We start from the raw sequence: 18,971 nt of genomic DNA, 5'->3' as shown, positions 1-18,971 counted from the left end.
TCAGGATAAAACCATTTTATCACAGCACAGATTTTTATTAGCTGGTTCCCACCAGATGGGCACTGCAGCCCTCTCACACAAGGAAATCAGTAACAGAGAATCTTTACTGGAAGCTCAGAAACATGTTTACTTTATATACAAGAAAAACTTATTTACAACAATCAACAGTAAACTATGTACAAAAAAAATACAAGAGACATTTCCATGGTAATCACTGTATAAATTAACACAATAAATAGGAGGGAAGCAGGTCCCATTCTTAAGGCACAAAACCTTCTTCCCAAGACTGTACAGGGATTCACTTGCTTCCCTATGCTTTTAACAGGATCACAGGAATGGCGGGGAGACCCCTGAGGAACAACGGTCGGTGGACGATGATACAGACATGCAGTCACTGCTGACAGTTGTAGAAAAACATCGCTTTTCATCCTTTCCTTTTTTTTTTTCTTTTTACAGTACACACATCTTAAGATACAAAATATTTTGTGTAAACAGTCTGTTTTCAAATCACATAGATAGTATGCACATTTTTAAATAATACTAAAACAACGAACAAAGCTTTCCATACGATTTGGGTGCAGAAACATTCCCAGGACTGGCACTGAAGGCCTCGGCAGAGCTGGAGGCTCCCGGGTGCCCAGCTCCTCCGGGCACCAAGCGGTGCGGCTCCCCTCTGCTGCAGAGCCAGCTCCTGCCGCAGCAGGGGACGCTGCTCCCGGCGCTAGATCCCACAAGCAACAGCAGAAAGACTGCATTAGTGCTAACAGCCCTCCTGAAGGTAGCCCAGAGCAGGATGTGGCCGACAGCCGCTTCACCGGCCAAACCTCCCTCGAGTCTCCATTGCATGCAATCCCACTGAACCAAAACATCGTAACGCAGGGTATGTTATTCCCCAGAATCTGCCATCAAATATCCAGGGCAGTGCTAGAACTTGAGGTAATGTACTGACACCTCTGCTGAGCAGCAACCGGATGCCCAGCTCACTGCAGACACTGCCCCAGCATCACTGACAAGGGTGAGGGATGATAAACAGACAGTGCTGCACGGCTTTCACACGAGTAATGTTTTTTGAGAGACTAAACATAGGTGTGATATGTGCGGTTCTAGCTTCTCTCAAGCTGGTGTTTTACCTGAGACTGCAGGAGAGTCTCTTTTTTTGACAAAGCAGCAGATTTTTTTACTAATTGTCTTTCCTGAGTTTCTCTCCCACAAAAAATTATCAGATGCCAGAAGAGGAACTCAGAATAATGTAGCCAAAAGTTCAACCTGGCTCCCTACTTTGCAGATAGCTCTCACTGATGTCTGACCCAAGTTGTCCTCATCTATTCACAAAATCTCTCTAACAGAAATCCGCATTATTCCCACTGAGATGCATAGAGCTATGATCCTTTTGTTAGATATTAACCTTAATACGTATTCAAAGGCACTCAGGTTAAATGTGGATCCCATTTTCTAGCTCTTAAAAGAAGGTAGAACTCCCTCCCTGCCTCTGGTAAGCAAGACAGGAATATACTGGCTATGAACCCTTTGAAAAAACGTGCACATACACAAAAAGCATCTGAACCCATCAACGTGACAGATCATAAAAGAAATGCAGATTGGTCTGTGCAGGCATCACCGTTCATAGCAGATGGCTAATGGCTGTCAGGCCTCTACAGATATGGCACAAATTAAGGAACATGTCTGAATCTATAAACTCTTTGGATACCCCTGTTACTCTGCGCAGGAAGAGTAGAGAGGAGCCGTTTCTGTTGGGGCATGTTAATCCCCCAGGAATTATGCAAGCAAGGCAAGTGCATATTGTTTATGCATCTTTAACCATGAGGTTGCCTGGAGAAACTGCGCAGCAAGAACAGCTCCTTCACCATGTACAGGAACAAACACAGATCTCGCAGTGATCACCTGCCTCGTGCTCCCTGCTGCGCTCTCCTGGGCAGGTACACGGATCTCCTAACCATGCACACTCCTGGGGACAGGCAGCGGGCTGCACCTTACTGTCACCAGCAAGGATGGCTGCATCCTGGAGCTCTCCTTAGTGAAGGTTTCTCCTCATTCTCATGCAGACGCTGCTCTGTGCCTCAACAAACAAGTGGGAAAATACAGTATGTCTACAATTCTTACTTATCTGACACCTCAGGAATTCAATACGGGGCGGGGGGGGGGCTGTACTGATAAAGAAAAATATGGCTATGGAAGCAACTGCCAATGCATAGATAGGAGAAACAAATTCAGGGCACACCTGAACGTATTTCTTGCTCAGTGCCCGCAGTACTTATATCAGAAATTTTGCTAGCTGGATCAAGCACGATTACTCTTCTGTTAAATTCTCATGAGCAAATCCTGTCACTCGCTGGGCTGAGAGGGAACGTGTGTGAATGACAACTAGTTAAAAACAGATAGGGAGAGTCAGAATAATTCTTGGGGAAATCTTAAAGAATGCAAGGGAGTTTGCCCAGCATGAAATCAGTCCAGAACCTTTCTAAGCTGACAAGTTTTTACATGAAATAACTTGACTGATTGTTGTTAGACTAGAGTGCTGATGATAAAATCCTTACAAATAACAAAGAACGATGTCCTCAGGAAATTACCTTTTATGCCACTATGCATGTGGCCATTTTTCTGTCTGCAGCTGTAGCCAGACAGGTGCCACTCTGTAACAATAAAAAAACCATATAAAACAACAAAGTAATTAAAAATTCCTGCTGTTTCTCCAGCTTTACAGCACTGAATGTTCCCAAATTCCCCTCGCAGTGATAAACATGGCAATGTAACTATGCATGCTGGTCTTCGGGCTTTAACAGTCACCCGATTGTGGTCAGGCAATACAGTGGAAATTTGAAGGCCGTCTAGGAACTCTGATTCAGAGGCACTAATTTTTCCACGCTCCACTGCTGGTGGTACCAAAGGCAATTTACCAACACACTCCAGTTTTCATTACGATGCTCATGTGCTCAGTAAAATCTCCTCTCAGTGCTCTTACAGGAGCCCCGATGTTTGACAGCACACGGTAACTCTCTCAGGGGTACAACCCAGGAGGACTGAGCCTCCCTAATCTTTTGATATCCACCTTGGAGTGAAGGAGCAAGGCAGCAAGAGAGAGGAGCAAGGTGGAAAAGCCACTAGAACCAAGACAGGTGAAAAGATGCAAGTACTACAGAGAAATCATATCTTTTGTGACAGAAATAGTTTTCTGCACTGCAAGCTGAAGTAAAGAAACAGCTCTGTTGTCTATGGCCACAAGGGTGGCACTAAATGGGCTGGAAGCTGCTCCTGGCCGTTGCTAGTCATACTCTCCCCACACAAAGAGGGAGCAAATTGTTCTGTATCTCACTCCATTACGTTACATTTCTCGCACAGCCCAAACAGCTAGTTAGCGTTCCTCTCCCTTTCATCTGGTCTCCTGAAGACGAATTCAGAAGGGGGAATGTCAGAGCTGGTCTCCTGTAATCTTTTGGCTCTCGGGAATTTTGTCTTTTCTTACTGCCAGGAATTTCTGAACAACTGTTCATGATGCCTGGAAACCTAAATGTTGTACCATTGCCACTGGCTGGAAGAGGAGAGGCAGGCCCAGCGGAAGACCCCGCAAGCTGGTGCGAACCGCTCCTTGAACCACATGCATTGTTTGTTGCAAGGCATAGGTGAGTGAGAATCACTGGGTATTCATCAGCAAGAGGTCTGTACTGGCTTTGAATTTCTGATGCAAATCGCATGCAACTACAGGTGCATTAAAAAGGGATTAGTAAGACACAAGGATAAGCTTTGTCCCACTTAAGTGGTCTAAGATACAGGTGTGACACACAGATGAACGGGAAAGTTTTGGGTCTGAAAAGACTGTCAGATGCTCCTGATCTAAGACTGGCCAATATATCTTTTGCCCTGAATAATTCTACTGTGATGAAGTTATCCAGTAAAGGTAGCTGTGTTGCAATTCTCAGGAGTCCTGCACTGTCACTGGAACCAGAACTTCCCACGTCAGAGGACATGGTTCTTCAAACAGCAAGTGAGTTCTCTTCCGGGAGGCTCTGCCTGGTGGCAGATAAGGTGCCTCTCGACTGGATGCAGCCGTACCCCACAGGAAAAAAGGTAGCACCATGCTTGGTTGATATGAGCTCTGAACAGCTACAACTTGGCTGTTCAGTAGAGATAGTTGTGAGCACATCTGCTCTGTGAGGTGACTGCTGTGCAGTTAGGGGGAATGGTAGACACAGGCTGTGAAAACTGAGGCTAAACCTCGCTGGCAGGAGTACTCCGGCTCAGCTCCTTGATCCCGTGCAGTATCCTCTTCATGTGACCCACTTTGGTCACACCCAGGTCCTGGAAGAAAAGAGAAAACCTTACCTTAGGAGAAAGGCAGGTGGGAAATTTGGCCAAGCAACGGTTACAAACTAGTCAGCCAGTTACCAAGAGAGGAGGAAACCAACCAGAAAGATTACAAACCTGATGGTTATATATGGAACCTCGCACCATGTGTCAAAAAGCTATCAGAGCGTGACAGGGTAACGAACAGGCAGAGAGCAATGGAGAGAAACAACTACAGACCATTAGCCAGAAATGCAAATTGCTTTAACTGTTAAAGTCCAAAGCAAGAGCACAAGAAAGAGCATACAGATCTCAAGGACCTAAGCTAGCAGCCAAAACATGCAGGAAGAACCAACCCGTCACATCAAATAAATGTCTGAACACTCGGGTATCATGCAACAAAACACTGGCTGCAGCTGGGTGGCATGCAGAGGAATCAGCTACACCGATTACAGCAAACCACATTACAGGAGGATGGTGAAAAACCACAAATGAAGATCCAAGGGGCATTCAACAAATGCCATGCACTGCTTTACAACAATGTATTTTCTGCTATATGCAAGTCACCAGAATGATGACACAAGTCTCTTGCACGTGCAAAGAACCACCACTTTCAATTTTTCTCTGTAGAGAAAACAACTCCTGGTGAGGAGATGCAAAGTTGCACAATGTGGTTACTGAGCACTATTTAAAAAGATTCTCTCTATCTAGCAGCCTCAAAGACCACAATGATTTTTTTTTCTTGTAACAAAGAAGTGCGATGATCTGTTTGTCCAGTGATTACAATATAAGAACCAAATTTTCCCAATCACAGCATGTTCTGCAAAGATGGTACAGGAGCCGAGAAGTTGAAAACTTTCATTCCATCACTAAAGTCAGAGACTCTGAAGAACACAATCTGCAGTCTGGACTGTTATTACATCTCTAGGAAGCTGCAGCGGAATTGGACAGCTAGTCTCTCAACTAGCTGTTCTACCTCCCTGCTATTAAATGAAATGGTGAGAAAATAAAACGAGGCTGCAATGAACCCGTTCATCTCGCCAAGGCACATGGAATGAACAGTGGGCAGACCACTTCCAAGCACATTCAGCACAGAAGATCATGCAGATGCAGCTGGCTATTTCTCGTGAGCCGATCATGAAAGTACCTTGAGGTCCCTCCGTTCGAGGTGCAGGAGCTCAGAGCCCCGGACGTCATGCCGGATGAAGATATCCTTATACTCACAAAGACTGAGATGCTCAAGCCAGGCCGCAACCTCCTCCGTTCCCCAGAGGTGAACTGTTAGAGATGGAAAAGCAGGAGTGCATTGAGTACCCAGAATCCCAGAAGACAGTGAGATGAGGACACCATCAGCACTCAGTGCCAGAGAAGGAGGGCAAGCAGTACCACAGCCTCAAACCAAGGGGAAGGCAAGGACTGTCAGCATGACCTACAGTCTCAAACGAAGGAGGCAGGGCTGAGAAAGATAAGAGTTGTTCTCTTAAGCAGAGGCTAGCTGCAGTAAAGCCAGGAGGAAGTGCATGTTTGTTTTGATGGGATTAAATATGCTTTTTAAAGTTTACCCCCATGTTTAAGAAGAGTGAATTCAGTGATATTCTTCTGCTTACAAAACAACAAGGTCATAAAATATATTATGGAGAATCAAGCACAGATTAGTTTGCTACTATGTACAAGCACTTGCGCTCAGTAAACAAAATGGCAACCCCTCTCCCCCAAGTCTGAGGGATACAGGAAGAGTTTAGACTTCCACCTTTTTTCACAGCCTCTAAATAAGAGAAAAATGAAGTTCCCAAGTTCTGGGAGGCAATGAATAAGCACCAGCCTGTCAGACAGAAGGAGACTGTACCCACAGTTCCATGGCAAAGGACAGGACCCAGGAGCCCACAGAACAGGTAATACTTCTGAATTTTAGAAGAAAGTCTTCATAAGGAGAATATAAACCAAAAATCAACTAACCCAATTGGAGAGAAAGTGTCTTGAATGGCAATTTGTTGATTCATGGCCAGTTTTTATCTACTGACCAGTAGGATTAAAAGTCAGGGTGCACCTGTGGTGATGCTGATCCCCAGCCAATTAGACATGAAACTTGATTAAAGCCTGAGGGTGAATCAATGAGAAAAACATCATTAGCAGTGAAAAGACTGGAGTCAGGCGGACTTGGGCCCCACAGTCATTTTGATACCTAAAATGCTAAAAAATCCTCAAATTCATTTCACTAAGCACCCCCTAAAATATCCCTGAAAATGTCTGGATGTAGGCAGAATGCTTCAGAGGGTACCTCCTGTTTCAGCTCAGGAATATTTACATAGTACTGGGGGGATCATGACTTAGACAGAAGGGAGCAATAAGCTACTTTGCCATGTGAAAAAGACAGACTAGACCTCCAAGAAAAGGCAGATGCATGTGAAACAGAAGAAAGAGAGAACATGAGAGGAAACAGACAGACAAACAGGTAGGGTGTGACCACACTAGCGTGACAGAGAGACACAATGAATGAGCAGACTTGGTACCCGGCAATCCCATACTACTATGAGTCTCCTTATTTTTGTTGTTCTTCTCCTTTTTAAACTTGGTCACCAGCCGGAATTTGCCACTGCGGCTGCGTTTAGAATAATCCAGCATTTGGTTCTGTAAGAACAAAAGGGGAAAATCAGGCAAACAGTCATAAATTGATTGGAATGGACCAAGAGCAACAAGTACTGTCAAGCTCAGCACCATGATCTTGTAAGAGAGGAAAAAAAAATTCTAAACTCATTCTGATCAAGACAGGAAAGGAAACAGAGAAAGTTGATCCCAAGGGACCTTAGCAGGAAATTACTTTCTTTAGCCCTAGGGAGTCAAGTTTCCTTCTTAATGATTTTTTCTCACATCGGTCATGTATTCACAGGAAGTCAAACACTCACAGCCAACTAGCGAAAAAGAGAACAGCTAGGGAAATATAGCCTTGGTCCTCCTCACCTCCTCGTCGCAGGGCTCCATAAGCTGCCACAGCCAAGGGATGTCTGCCAGCTTCCTCAGCTGGAGGTCCATGTCTGCCAGGGCTGCTTGGAGCTGCTCCTTCTGTGGAGGATCTAATTGCTGGATCAGAAATGGAAGCAAAGCAGAGTTAAAAGCCATATGGTGGAACACACAGTCAGGCCCTTGCCTTGAAATTCCTAGCTAACAAAGCAGTTCCTTCTTTTAAAAGGAAGTGCACAACAGGCACTCTGCCCAGAAGTTCCCAAGTTAACGATTTCTATCTTTCCTGTGCTCCAAACTCTGCGCAAGCTAGCTTGACTGCTCATCATGCCTACGTAGCAACACCATCCTAATTCCTGGATGGTAACGTTTAAACTGATTTGTTACAAAGAAGACCAAGACCAACAAAATGTTGCTTGCCAAGGCAACAGTAGGAGAGGAGAGAAAGTGAGAGGCTGCTTCACTCCTGCTTTGTGCTTCTTACCAGCGCCATCTTGCCCGCCAGCAGCAGCTCTGTCTCATTATGCAGGGCTTTGACATTATTCACCATCTCTACAACAAGGCTGCAGTTCAGTCCCTGCAGGGAAGCAATGCATGCGCAAATTAAGCCTGGAAATGCAGAGGTCTTAGCAGTCAAAAGGAAGAAGTCTTAGACAAGCAAGGCCCACTTTTGGTCAATCAGAAAGGAAAACCAAGAGCTATGGTACAAGGACAAAATGGGAGATGCCAAGTGAGTGAAGTACCTCTGTAGACTTGGATTTAGCGTAGACTTTGTCCATAGACTTGGAGCTGGCATTGACAGCATGGGCAAGCTCCTGTTCCATGTCCTGATAGGATTGGGCTATTTCCCGAATGCTAAAGAGAGAATTACAGATTGCATCAGCATATGCTCAAAGCAGGAGATCTTTTCTGACTGGGTATCTCCTTTTAATACCCATCTGAGTGACAAGAGCAGGGATAAAGCACGGGAGGGGCACAGCCTCTGGCAAAGCAGGGCGATTCTCCTTGCTGTAGTGAGCATGCAAATGCAAAGCAAGGCAGATTTCACATGCACAACTCCAGGTGCATATTCAATTCTGCACACAAGCTGGGATCAGTTTGAAATACGACCTAGACATTTTAGTATGGCCATAGTGATGTGAAAGGCAGGTGCACATATGGCAGTTTAATTAACACTTCTCTGATGTGACTCTGGGAATTTTCTCTCACAGGCCCAGACCAAGGAGCTGAATGCCCAACTAAAGAATGAGCAGATGAGCATACAGTGACTTCTTCCAGAAATCTCTGCTGGGCATCAGGGTTACAAGAACCCAACTTGTCATCTGAGCTCCCAGAGAGGCCTTTGTTTCGCTTCTGATAAAAAACATTGATATTCAAAGATAATGGGTTCTTTCAGGATTAAAGGATCCATGTCTGCTCACAAAAGTAACATTTTTTGTCCAGAACGACTTAAGAAAGTTTATTTGACTTTGGTCCTCGTGCATCTGGGACAGTGCATAATGAATGATGCTACCCCCCAGTGACATGGACCAGCGCTGCAGAAGATAAGAGTGAACAGAAACATCTCCAGAATCAGGGATTAGGACAAGAACTGCAGGCACCAAAGGAGGGCTCTATTCACCAAAAGCAAACTGAGTCCCCCACCTGTGGATCAGAGCACCTGCAGCTTGACCAAACTGGTTGATCTGGGTGGATTCTTCTTCAGACATGATCTCTGGTTGCAGAGAGAAAGAAGAGGGTCGGGACAACTCACACTTCTGTTTGTCCTCCCAGGACTTCAGGGTGCTCTCAAATGCCTAAAAACACAGCAAGCAAACTATAAGATGCCTTGTAAAGCTCCTATAGAAAACAATGGCTGTGCTTATGCCTGTAAAACATGTAGATCTGGTACAGACACTTTTCATTGCAGGACGCAGTTGTTCAGCTGCTTAGAACTTCACTAACTAGCTGAAGTTTTCCATGCCACATGCTTGCCTTGGCTTAATTTTTGCTTAAGCCTAGTTTCAGTCAAAATTGCTAGGCCAATTCTGAGAAATCCATCAATCCAGCAAAATCCACCAATTCCCTACTGGCAGCAGCCTTTTCTTTGAGTTGCTATATTGCCTCTACACTTCAGTATTACTGTGACATCTCAGAGCTGGAAATTAAAAATGTTCAAGGCTTCTCCTTATCTGGAAGTAAACTAGCTTCCCCAGTGACTGTCGGGACAAGCAGCTGAACTCAGAGCTAGGTCCTGTCCCACCTGCACCCTTACTGATATTCCTGTGGGCATCAGTTAGTGGTACAGGAAGAAGCAAAACAGATCCAATGCAGAAGGATCAAAACTGAATATGGTGAGAATGAAAACTGACATACAAAGCCTCCAGGGCGAGGAGAGACAGATCAATGAGTGCAAGAAATGGCAAGAGAATGGTTAGACAAGAGAAGGGACCATGGGAGGGGAAAACTGAAATAGGAAGAATAATTCAGAGAAGATGATGGAGGATAACAAGCAGGAGTGTGAAGCTTTTATGGAAAATAAAAAAAAAAAAAAAAAAAAAATCAATCAGCACCAGGGAGACAGAAAAGGAAAGGAGATTGACTGTGATAGGTGGATGGGAAAGGGAAAGGAAATGGTAGTCATGGATCCCAGGCCTGGGCAGTCAAATCCGATGAGTACAGATTAGGTAAGGAGCACAGGACTAAGGGTAGAGAGAGGAGACGGATGGAGTAGAAAAGCCAGTGTCCACTAGAACACAACTGCCTTTGGGGATGACCCAGAGTTCTGGGGACACGCCATTCTCCTGTGTCTGCAAATACCCGCGAAGCCCTGTGGTAAAGCATTCCTTTCCCCTACTGCTCCTCACACAGGACAAAACCAGGCTCTGTCAGCTCAGCACAAGCTACCTGTTGATCTCAACCTTGCTGATGACTCTTCAGTGGTCCAGATGAGGCCACATAAGGGAATTTGAGTTTTGTCATCTTCAGTTTAGGAAACTAAATATCCCAAATCACATTTGAAAAATGCTATCAAAGGTACAGGGTCACCCATGAGAGGAGAGAACCCCAGTTCATCTACTGCATAGGACAGATGTGCTCTGTGAAGGAAGGGGTGTGCAACAATGATCAAAAGGACAGCAGGAAAAATAAGGATAAGCACACAGTCAAGACAAAAGCTGAATGCCGCTCTACAAAACTGGACCCTCTTCCTTAGTGGCAATATCATGCCTGCAAACCCAGTTTTGCAGGCCATGAGGAGTAGGACGGCACCATCGTAGCCAACGCTTCAGATGGCCCAACATACAGCACACTCAAGAGGGACTTGTGTGTCCTCTCTACCTCTTGTGCTTCACTCCGCCTTCCTCACCACACCCACATGTATAGCTCCCTGTGCTATCTCCTTCAGACACTTCCCTTCCAAGTCTCAGCGTGACACTGCAAAAGCTCTAACCCTCCAGGAAAAACTGTGTGCATTATTCCTGTCTCCTCCTCTCCATTCACATCGAGTGGTGACAGGACAAGGGGTAATGGTTTTAAACTAAAAGAGGGTAGATTCAGACTAGGTATAAGGAATAAATTTTTTATGATGAGGGTGGTGAAACAGTGGAACAGGTTGTCCAGAGAGGTTGTAGATGCCCCATCCCTGGAAACATTCAAGGCCAGGTTGGATGGGGCTTTGAGCAACCTGATCTAGTGGAAGGTGTCCCTGCCCATGGCAGGGGGGTTGGACTAGATGTCCTTTAAAGGTCCCTTCCAACCCAACCCATTCTATGATCAATACCCACTGTTCTCTCCCAGCTCAAGGTGTCTCGGGTATTGCCTGTCCCTACCATGGCAGGGGCTTTGTACATACACCTTTGCTTTCTTTTCATGCCATCGTACTTGTAACTTCCTGCCAGGCAATGTGCCTCAGGCCCGTATCAGGCTGCCTTCCCTTTTTCCTCTTCGTTGTTCTCTCTTTTCTTGTTACTCAGCAGGTGAGTCCTTTGCAGAGGACTTTGATTTGCTCTGGAAGCTGAGTAAAGGGGCGTTATGCAGCAAACTATAAGCGCTGCTATCAACTGAACTGTTTATGCATGGACAGCTACAGAATTGGGAGGAACCATAAAGCCTGTTCATGCCACAGCAAGGCCTTTATCCTTTCCTTTGGCTTACCACCATTCAGTAACACAGTAAAACCGCAAGGACGCTTCCTTATATGCTGGTACTCGTCAGATATATTTGAAAATTATGAGATGAAACAGACACACACTGCTGAACAAGGCGTGAAACACCGCTTTTCTTGGTCAATGAGGCATAAGCCACATACTGAACAATAACAACAAATTGAAACATTGAACGGCTGAATCTAGACAATCCGCAGCACTCAGTCAAGAAGCATCCTGTGGGAAAAACAGCATGCAAGCTTGTTAAGAAACGCTGTCACAAGGCACCCAGAAAAGGAAGCAAAATAAGCTTGCATAAACAACCTTATTTATGTAACTTCCCAAGTGGTGAACGCAAGTTTGATCATGTTCTTTCCAAAAAGTTTTATGGTATGTAGCAAAATATGCTTCTTACATTCACAAAGATAAGCTTTCACGTGTGGCCACTGCCATGCTCTCCAAGAGTACGTGACATCACAACATGTGTGTACCACATAGTGTATGCAAGGCTGCTCTTACCCGGTCTCGGGTGAGGGTCTGTGCTCTGTTCTTATGAACAATCCAAATGTAACCTGGAGGCTGGATCCAGGCTTCTCCATCCACTTGCACAGGAACTCCCTCTTCTCCAAGGATTGCTATCTTCACTGTCCGACACTGCAAGAAGTTAATTGCAACAGAGCAGCTCTAAAATGTTGGTTTTCCAAAAGCATGAGATGTTCTCTTTCTTTCTAAAGCACTTCCCCAGGTACTGTAGCTTTGGTGCTACCAGAGGCATCCGTGCCTGGGTGGCTGGACATGCCTCACCCTTGTGTGGCAGGAACCACCTGCTGTGTCTCTGGACTACCAATCTGTATTTGAATTGCTGGTCTAACTCCTACCATAATGACACTAGTAAACAATTCCATGCCCAAATTGCACCTGGACACGCTCATTTCCAGCCCTGGGGGATGCTATTTCCATGTACAAGAGAGAGCACAAAGGGGGGCTTTACCGACTGGAATTGGCATAAACATCACAACCTGGAGATGGGGGAGGCAAGAAGAGCTCACAAAAGCAATTGATACCTGTGCAATCCGGTGATGCTGCAGGTTTATCACTCGTGACACTGCCATCTGCATGCTACCAAACACTGCTACCACCTCCAAAATCTTGTCATCAAAGGAGGGGGCTGTAAATGTCTAGCCAGATACAAGGGAGAGAGAATTCAGTTGACACACAGCTCTGCTGGAGACCTGTTTCCTTTATTCCCTATTGGCGAAGATTTGGGGGTCAGCTTTCAATTGAGCTTTTTAATCTGTATAAAATTAACAATGAGGCTAGAAGGTGAAGATTTGCCATGAGCTAGGAGGGAGTAAAAGGAGCCTTGTTATTCCCAGTGTGCTTCCAATGGCAGCTAACACAAAGGCTGTAGGCTACAAGGCAATAATTATTCTCATGAGAGCAGGCACTTTTTCATCTCAAATAATACAGTATTTCTGACTGGATTTAACTCCCTTTGTCTTCAAGGGACTTCACTTCTCAGGCAGTCTGAGGGGAGAAGGTCAAGCTAAAGCACTTCCTGAAGTCCAAATGCTCAGGACAGCATCTGTATTTTTTCTAAATGATTACAGACTGCTTGGGTGCAAAGCTGCTTAAGACTGGACTTCAGTATCCTATCCACTTCACAGAGAAAGTACATGCAGACAGGGCCCTTGCCCTCTTCTTCCAAGCCAGGGACTATGACTTCAAAAGCAACAGTAAGTAGAAACATTTCCTGGACTGCCTTAGAGAATACTCACATCATCTTCCTTGGTTCCCCCCCAGAAGTTGGTGCCTCCGGCGTAGCTGGGAATGTTGAGTACAGCAATTCCCTGGAGACTGGGCAAAGGGATTGGCCTCCCATCACACTGCACAGAAAGGAAGGCAACATTACTCGCAGCACAGCAGGAAAGCGGCCCTTCTGCCAGAGCACATGCTCTAAGAACAGAAAACAGCCTGCATAGCTTAGTAATAAATGAATTCAGGTTTCTTCCAGTTTATTCTTGGCCTAGCAGAGTAAAATGTATCCACTCACGTGTCATGAACCACAACTCTTTTGGCAGACATGGATTTTAGAGTGATACTGTTGCTTCTCTTCCCCAAACAGGAATAGAGCACACCTGAGAGGCTTGGCAAAACCTCTTGGTTTATTTCTCCAGAAATGGGAATAAAACTTCTAAAACACCTAATGCAGTGTGCTGCGATGAGGGTCTCCTCCCACAAGCTACCTATTTATGCTGTACATGGCCTATACAAGAATATTGCTTTTCCAGTTCGATGCACATTACAGCATAGTTAAATTAAGAGCTTTCCACTGCATTTACTCTCTAAAATGATGTGTTCACATGAGATACCACATATAACATAACAATCTTAGCTCTGCTGAATACTGAGTTGGGGACAGCTAATACTTTCCAGCAGGATGACACTTCCCTTAGTGGCTGAGAATACAAGCCACTTTTAGCGAGCTCAGGGTGAGATACAGCAAGTACACTGTGACAGGCAGGCAAGGGAAACACCCTAATGCCACCAAGCAGAATCACCACGCCAAAGTCAGTGTCTGAAGGAGATGCAATTAGGCATCTCAGTTTTAGGAACAGAAGAGCATGCTAATTCCTCACCTCCAGCAAGACTTTCTGCTCCAGGTTTTTATATGTTCTGTGTAGCAGCTCCTTGGTCCCCAATACTCCATACCACATCATGTTTTTAGTACGACTTCTAAAGAGGCAAATCAAAAGAGAAAAAGTTAGCATAGGCATTTGTCTTTTCACTTAAAAGGGAAAAAACCCATATTGAAATGGTACCTCCTATGTCCTAAAACATGAAGGTGCTTTGCTTCCAAAAGGGTCAAGCACTCAAAACGATCATCGCTTGTGCTAGGAAGCTACTCCCCTTTAAATAAATGTCAGGTAGGAATTGAGGATGACAGAGTAACACACACTACCAGAAACATACACAGATTCGCCTGGCACAGAACTTGTCAATCTCACACACCAGGACATCAACAGTGTTTTGCTGTATTAGCTCAAGTGTAGCAAATGTACCAATCCCAGGCTACACAAAGCATCCTGTAGTTGCCCAGGTATTCAAAAGGCCAAAACTTCTGGTTTGTATTAGGTTGGGATCAAAGTCAAAATCAGCCTCCGTGGCATTTAGAGCCGAGATGCACTTCTCTCATAGCTAAACAGCAAGCCCACGAGAAATCTGTGAGTGAGATCATGAAGTAAATAGAACCAATGCACTAAATCCACACTGACGTAGCTACTCGAAGATTTTATATTAGCCACAACAGCATAATGAATCAGTAATAAACCAGAAACTTATCTCCTCTATCATGATTCAAGCCTTGAAGGAGGATTATGCACACAAGATTGACAATAAACCTATTCAGCACACTTGTTCACAATCAGCTTCAAAACCGCACAGAAACATAAAGTGGTTTCAGTCACTTCTGGCAGTATCCAAAGCTCAGCCAAAGCCAAACCCACCTGCATTTCTCTGGGTGCTCATCACGTTTGTTGTTGAAGTCCAAAGAAATCTTTGCATCTAGTCCAATTCCAAAGTAATTATTCATGACGCACTTCTCTGTGTAACATTCACTGCCGAACAAAAGAATAAAACTGCCATTTCTAAGTCTATGTACCATTTGGTATACGTCTCACATGCCCCTCTGGCCACCTCGTAATTCTCTTGAATAAAAAGGTGAAGAACAAGAAGGCTGTATGCCAGCATGCTCTGATAAGCACTGCTGGGAACTTCCTGAAACCCACCAGGACTACCATAAAAGTAGCTATGGATGAGCAGAGGCCCCTGGCCTGCAGCGTCTGTCTGTAAAACTTCATAGCTGCAAGACTTGCAGAATTCTCCCCTTGCCACAGACACATACTCAGAAGCCTACACTTCATTTACAAAGAGATATGATGCTGGTCACTGGTGTTGTGTAAAAGTTCTCACGTATATATAAGGTGTTAACTACAGAGAGTGTGACAAATGAGCTCAAAAGTGCCAGCTACTCATCTCAGGGGGACTGAACCCCATGAAAAAAAACCCTTAAAAGACTGTATCATTGTATTTTTACTGTTAAACAGTTCAACAGAAACAGCCTGAGAAATTTTTCACAACATTGTCTCCCAACTGCCTCCCCTGTTGTTGCCTGCCCATGACCCTTCTCAGGCCTCTGTGCTGTAAAGGTAGTGATTCCCCCACAGGTGAGTGTCTCCTAACTGGAAGCCAGAGTCCTCTCTGAGTCTAGAAGAAGGCTGATCTAGATTTCATTCTCACCTAAAACCTAAAAATCTTCTACCATGAGTCAGATGTGTCACTGCATGTATAAATGCATATGCTGATCCTCACTGGCACCCAGCTTATAAATTAATTTACGTAACTCCGGGCTGCTGCAGTCCATTATTTAACTCTATTATCTGCTTCTCTGCTGAGGCCCATCTGGAATCACCCACTCCCTCCCTTCAACCTCCTGGGCATACTCACAGATTTTCAGGCTCAGAGTTAAAGGGATCAGCATGGATAAGCAATCGGCTGATGACGGAGCTCCCAGGCAAAGAACCAGACATGCCAGCACGGATATCTGTAGGAAAATTGACCATGGGCAAAAGCATGATTAATAATAAGCAGAAAACAGGTAACTTCAATCTCAGAATATATTAACTCTTGTCATTCACGGTGGAAAGCAAATAGCAATAGTGCTTTCTTCCATTCCAGAGGGCTTAGCTCTCTTGATAAGGAGAAGGGTTTCTGGGGCTGCCTTGCAGGATTTTTGATTGACAGGGTATCACCTAAGGCCAGCAGCACAGTTGTACAGACACAAAGAAATGAGAAATGGGAGTGTATTCACTGCAGTAGCTTTTTTGTTCCAGGGTGAGACATGCAACGTCCTCGCTTCAGTGAGCAGAGAGAGAGGAGTGGGACTGAAGTTATTCTCCAAGTTGCTCAAGAATTACTGCCTCCTGCTTCTTAAATTATCAGCTGGCAACCCACAAATAGTAGCTCTGTCAGAGAGAAAGGAAATTACATGCTTCCAGAAAAACAATTTGAACAAGTAATCTGGGAGGAAAGGTGGAAGGACAGCACCATGGTGATGGGGGGAAGCTGCTACACAAGATGTGGGAGGTGGGAATTCTGCTGGGTCTGTGCACTTCCAGTGACTTCAGCCTTCACATGAAGCCTGGGCTGCTCCCAGTCTACAGCTGCCACTCTTCAGAAACCTCTCAGCAGCATCGTATCAGCCTTCTCAAGGATACTTTGAGCTCAGTATCTCCTTGTAATGGCATCTAAACTCTGTCACTGCACAGCGTTAATAAAAATCTGTGTCTAGGTCTCGGCTACAAACTGGAAACCATTACAGTTCCCTCCAAGCCTCCACTTTTCAGCCCTAGTAGCAAGTTATGCACAAAGGAGTTTCTCTCCAAGCGGACCCTGCACAAAAGGACATCAGGCAGGACAATTTCATGTTTTCACGTGGAGACTGCAGCCTGAACTGCTGTCACCCATACTCCACTTGGCTGCCTCAATGGGAAGTGGTGGGTGTTACACTTACTTGGGTAGAGGATTTTTGTGTTCAGCATTGGCAAGTTGTCCCGGTTTCCTGTCTGGGGAGGAAGAGATGCAGAGCTGCCCAGTGACAAACTTCCTTTGTTTATTAGTCTTTCGCAAGGAGACTTGGATGCTGTAAAACACAACACAAACATGGCTATTGACAAACATAACACTGTGATTCAGACCAGCACATAGCAGCACAGCCCAAGCAGCAGGACTGGGTTAGGAATCACTCAACAGCAAAACACTCTAGCCACTGCAAACCAGAGTTGACAGAACCAGTCATTAAGAGGCAGAGATGTGGCATATGTGCAGCCAGAAAACCTCACAGACTGAAGGTACCAAAATGCCACGTGAAATTATCAGAAATGGAGATTAGAAAAAGCTGGTGCCAGCAGCAAAACAGACAGGATATTTGGCTTCCAATCTCAGATAAGTTCCAAATATTTTTGCAGTGTTCATGGATCTCTAACAAATTACTCACATAACACAGTTATTAAAGCAAACTGGCTTCCGTTCTCTGTCATCTGCAAAGGATGGCAGGGGCTTACAGGGAGATGTCATCAGGTAGATGACATGAAAAATGCTCAATCATCCTTGTTTAAGCACTGAAAGTCAAGATTACTGGCTAAGGTGTAAGAAGATTTCTAAATCCTAGGCTCCATATGCTAAGATCATGAACCAGCCACCAGATGTAGCAAAAAGTGAGGTACATGATGCACAGGCTAGAGCACAGAAACATGCAAGGCCTGGCATCTGAAGAACAATCATTCAAAAATTAAGAGAAAAACAGAACTTGGAAAGTAACACATGTAACACTTCCCTCACTTTTTACAACTAACAGAACCGTAATTTGCAGGCAAGATCTGCATGGTGGCAGCCCTGGAGCCGTACCTTTCCGCTGGCTTCTCCCTTTGGACACTCCATAGCTGCTGCTGTGTGATGACTGCAGTGAGATTTTATCCTCGTTCCTCAGCTCCTTCCCCTCTTCAGAGGCTGAGAGACTAAGGAGAAAACCCTCTTGTTCCTGTGTCTGGGCATTCTGCTCATCTACAGCTGTAAGGAGAGAGAAAGCAGGTGAGTGCCTCACAGCTCTTCTAGCAGGGAACCCCTCCCACGTAAGTAACAATAGATGGGACTCTAAAGGCCATTTATTTGCATTTAGATATTGCAAGAAATTCCAACCAGATGGACATTAAATGATAAATTTAAAGAATTTTCTGTTAGCTTAATCTGTACTGGGGCAATAGGATAATCATAGACATATAATCAGGAGGAAGAAAATAGCAGTTGGTAAAAAACAAGTCAAACAAAGGAAAGAATCAGATTACATACTTTGGAAGAAGAAAAACAGTTTGGAGAAGTTGAACAAATATATTTGAAACATAACTGGAGTTTGTTCAAGGCCTGGTAAGAATTAAATGCCACCATGTTGCCTAAAGAAGTCAAAACTACCTTTGCATGTAATCAACAGGTCTTCCTCCCCAGCAACCCCTCACAGGGCTCAGCTCTGAACAGCCCTGAGCTGACCTACCAGCTCACTGCCTCTGCAGGGGGACGAGCCCTCCTTCTTTCAGTCTCTTCCCCTCCCTTGTGCTGACTCTGGAGTTCATCCAGATAATCCAGCCCACTAGCCCAGCAGATATATAAACTCTTCTTGCTGGATTAAGCAAATTGGCTGGGGTCCAGAAGAACTCCAGCAAACATTAAATAGGCGTAAGGTAAGCAGCAGCAAAGTGGGGCAGCAGTGAGGTCAAGACCTCCCCTTCACCAGAAGCAGGCTGTTTGCTCAACTTCCATCGTCTCTTGTAACTTCACCTTCAGGATAGGTTGTAGGTAATACGGCAGTGCTGGAAATCCAAGCACCATTGCAATGATCTGTAACTTACTACATAGGTGTTCATAGTGCACATTTAGGTGCGCATGGATGTCACATCTGTGACTTCAATGCTTTTATCTCCAGTAATAAGCTATTAAGTACTTACGTTGGTCTAAGTTAAACCACTGAGTTTATGACTA

At 44.9% G+C, this 18,971-nt stretch overlaps 1 protein-coding gene across 12 annotated transcripts in view; it reads right to left on the bottom strand.

The window, feature by feature from the left end:
• Nucleotides 1-18,971, bottom strand: part of DGKD (diacylglycerol kinase delta) — a 71,932-nt gene continuing 52,961 nt past the window's right edge. For 8 of the 12 annotated variants that reach the window (XM_074833532.1, XM_074833521.1, XM_074833526.1 and 5 more), the window contains 15 exons: nt 17,847-18,008; nt 16,954-17,082; nt 15,888-15,984; nt 14,888-14,998; nt 14,021-14,117; nt 13,160-13,267; nt 12,446-12,559; nt 11,901-12,035; nt 8,902-9,053; nt 8,001-8,112; nt 7,742-7,834; nt 7,258-7,377; nt 6,810-6,927; nt 5,447-5,577; nt 1-4,314 (listed from right to left, as the gene is read on the bottom strand). In XM_074833532.1, the coding sequence (XP_074689633.1) occupies nt 4,225-4,314; nt 5,447-5,577; nt 6,810-6,927; nt 7,258-7,377; nt 7,742-7,834; nt 8,001-8,112; nt 8,902-9,053; nt 11,901-12,035; nt 12,446-12,559; nt 13,160-13,267; nt 14,021-14,117; nt 14,888-14,998; nt 15,888-15,984; nt 16,954-17,082; nt 17,847-18,008 (1,769 nt within the window). In that variant the 3' untranslated portion in view covers nt 1-4,224. Of the gene's footprint in view, nt 4,315-5,446; nt 5,578-6,809; nt 6,928-7,257; nt 7,378-7,741; nt 7,835-8,000; nt 8,113-8,901; nt 9,054-11,900; nt 12,036-12,445; nt 12,560-13,159; nt 13,268-14,020; nt 14,118-14,887; nt 14,999-15,887; nt 15,985-16,953; nt 17,083-17,846; nt 18,009-18,971 lie in introns of those variants that run through there. The other 4 variants (XM_074833522.1, XM_074833523.1, XR_012624257.1 and 1 more) reach the window with 4 other exon arrangements.

Source organism: Strix aluco, chromosome 9 (assembly GCF_031877795.1).
Source record: "Strix aluco isolate bStrAlu1 chromosome 9, bStrAlu1.hap1, whole genome shotgun sequence".
Taxonomy (NCBI): Eukaryota; Metazoa; Chordata; class Aves; order Strigiformes; family Strigidae; genus Strix; species Strix aluco.
This window is presented reverse-complemented; position numbering and strand designations above follow the sequence as displayed.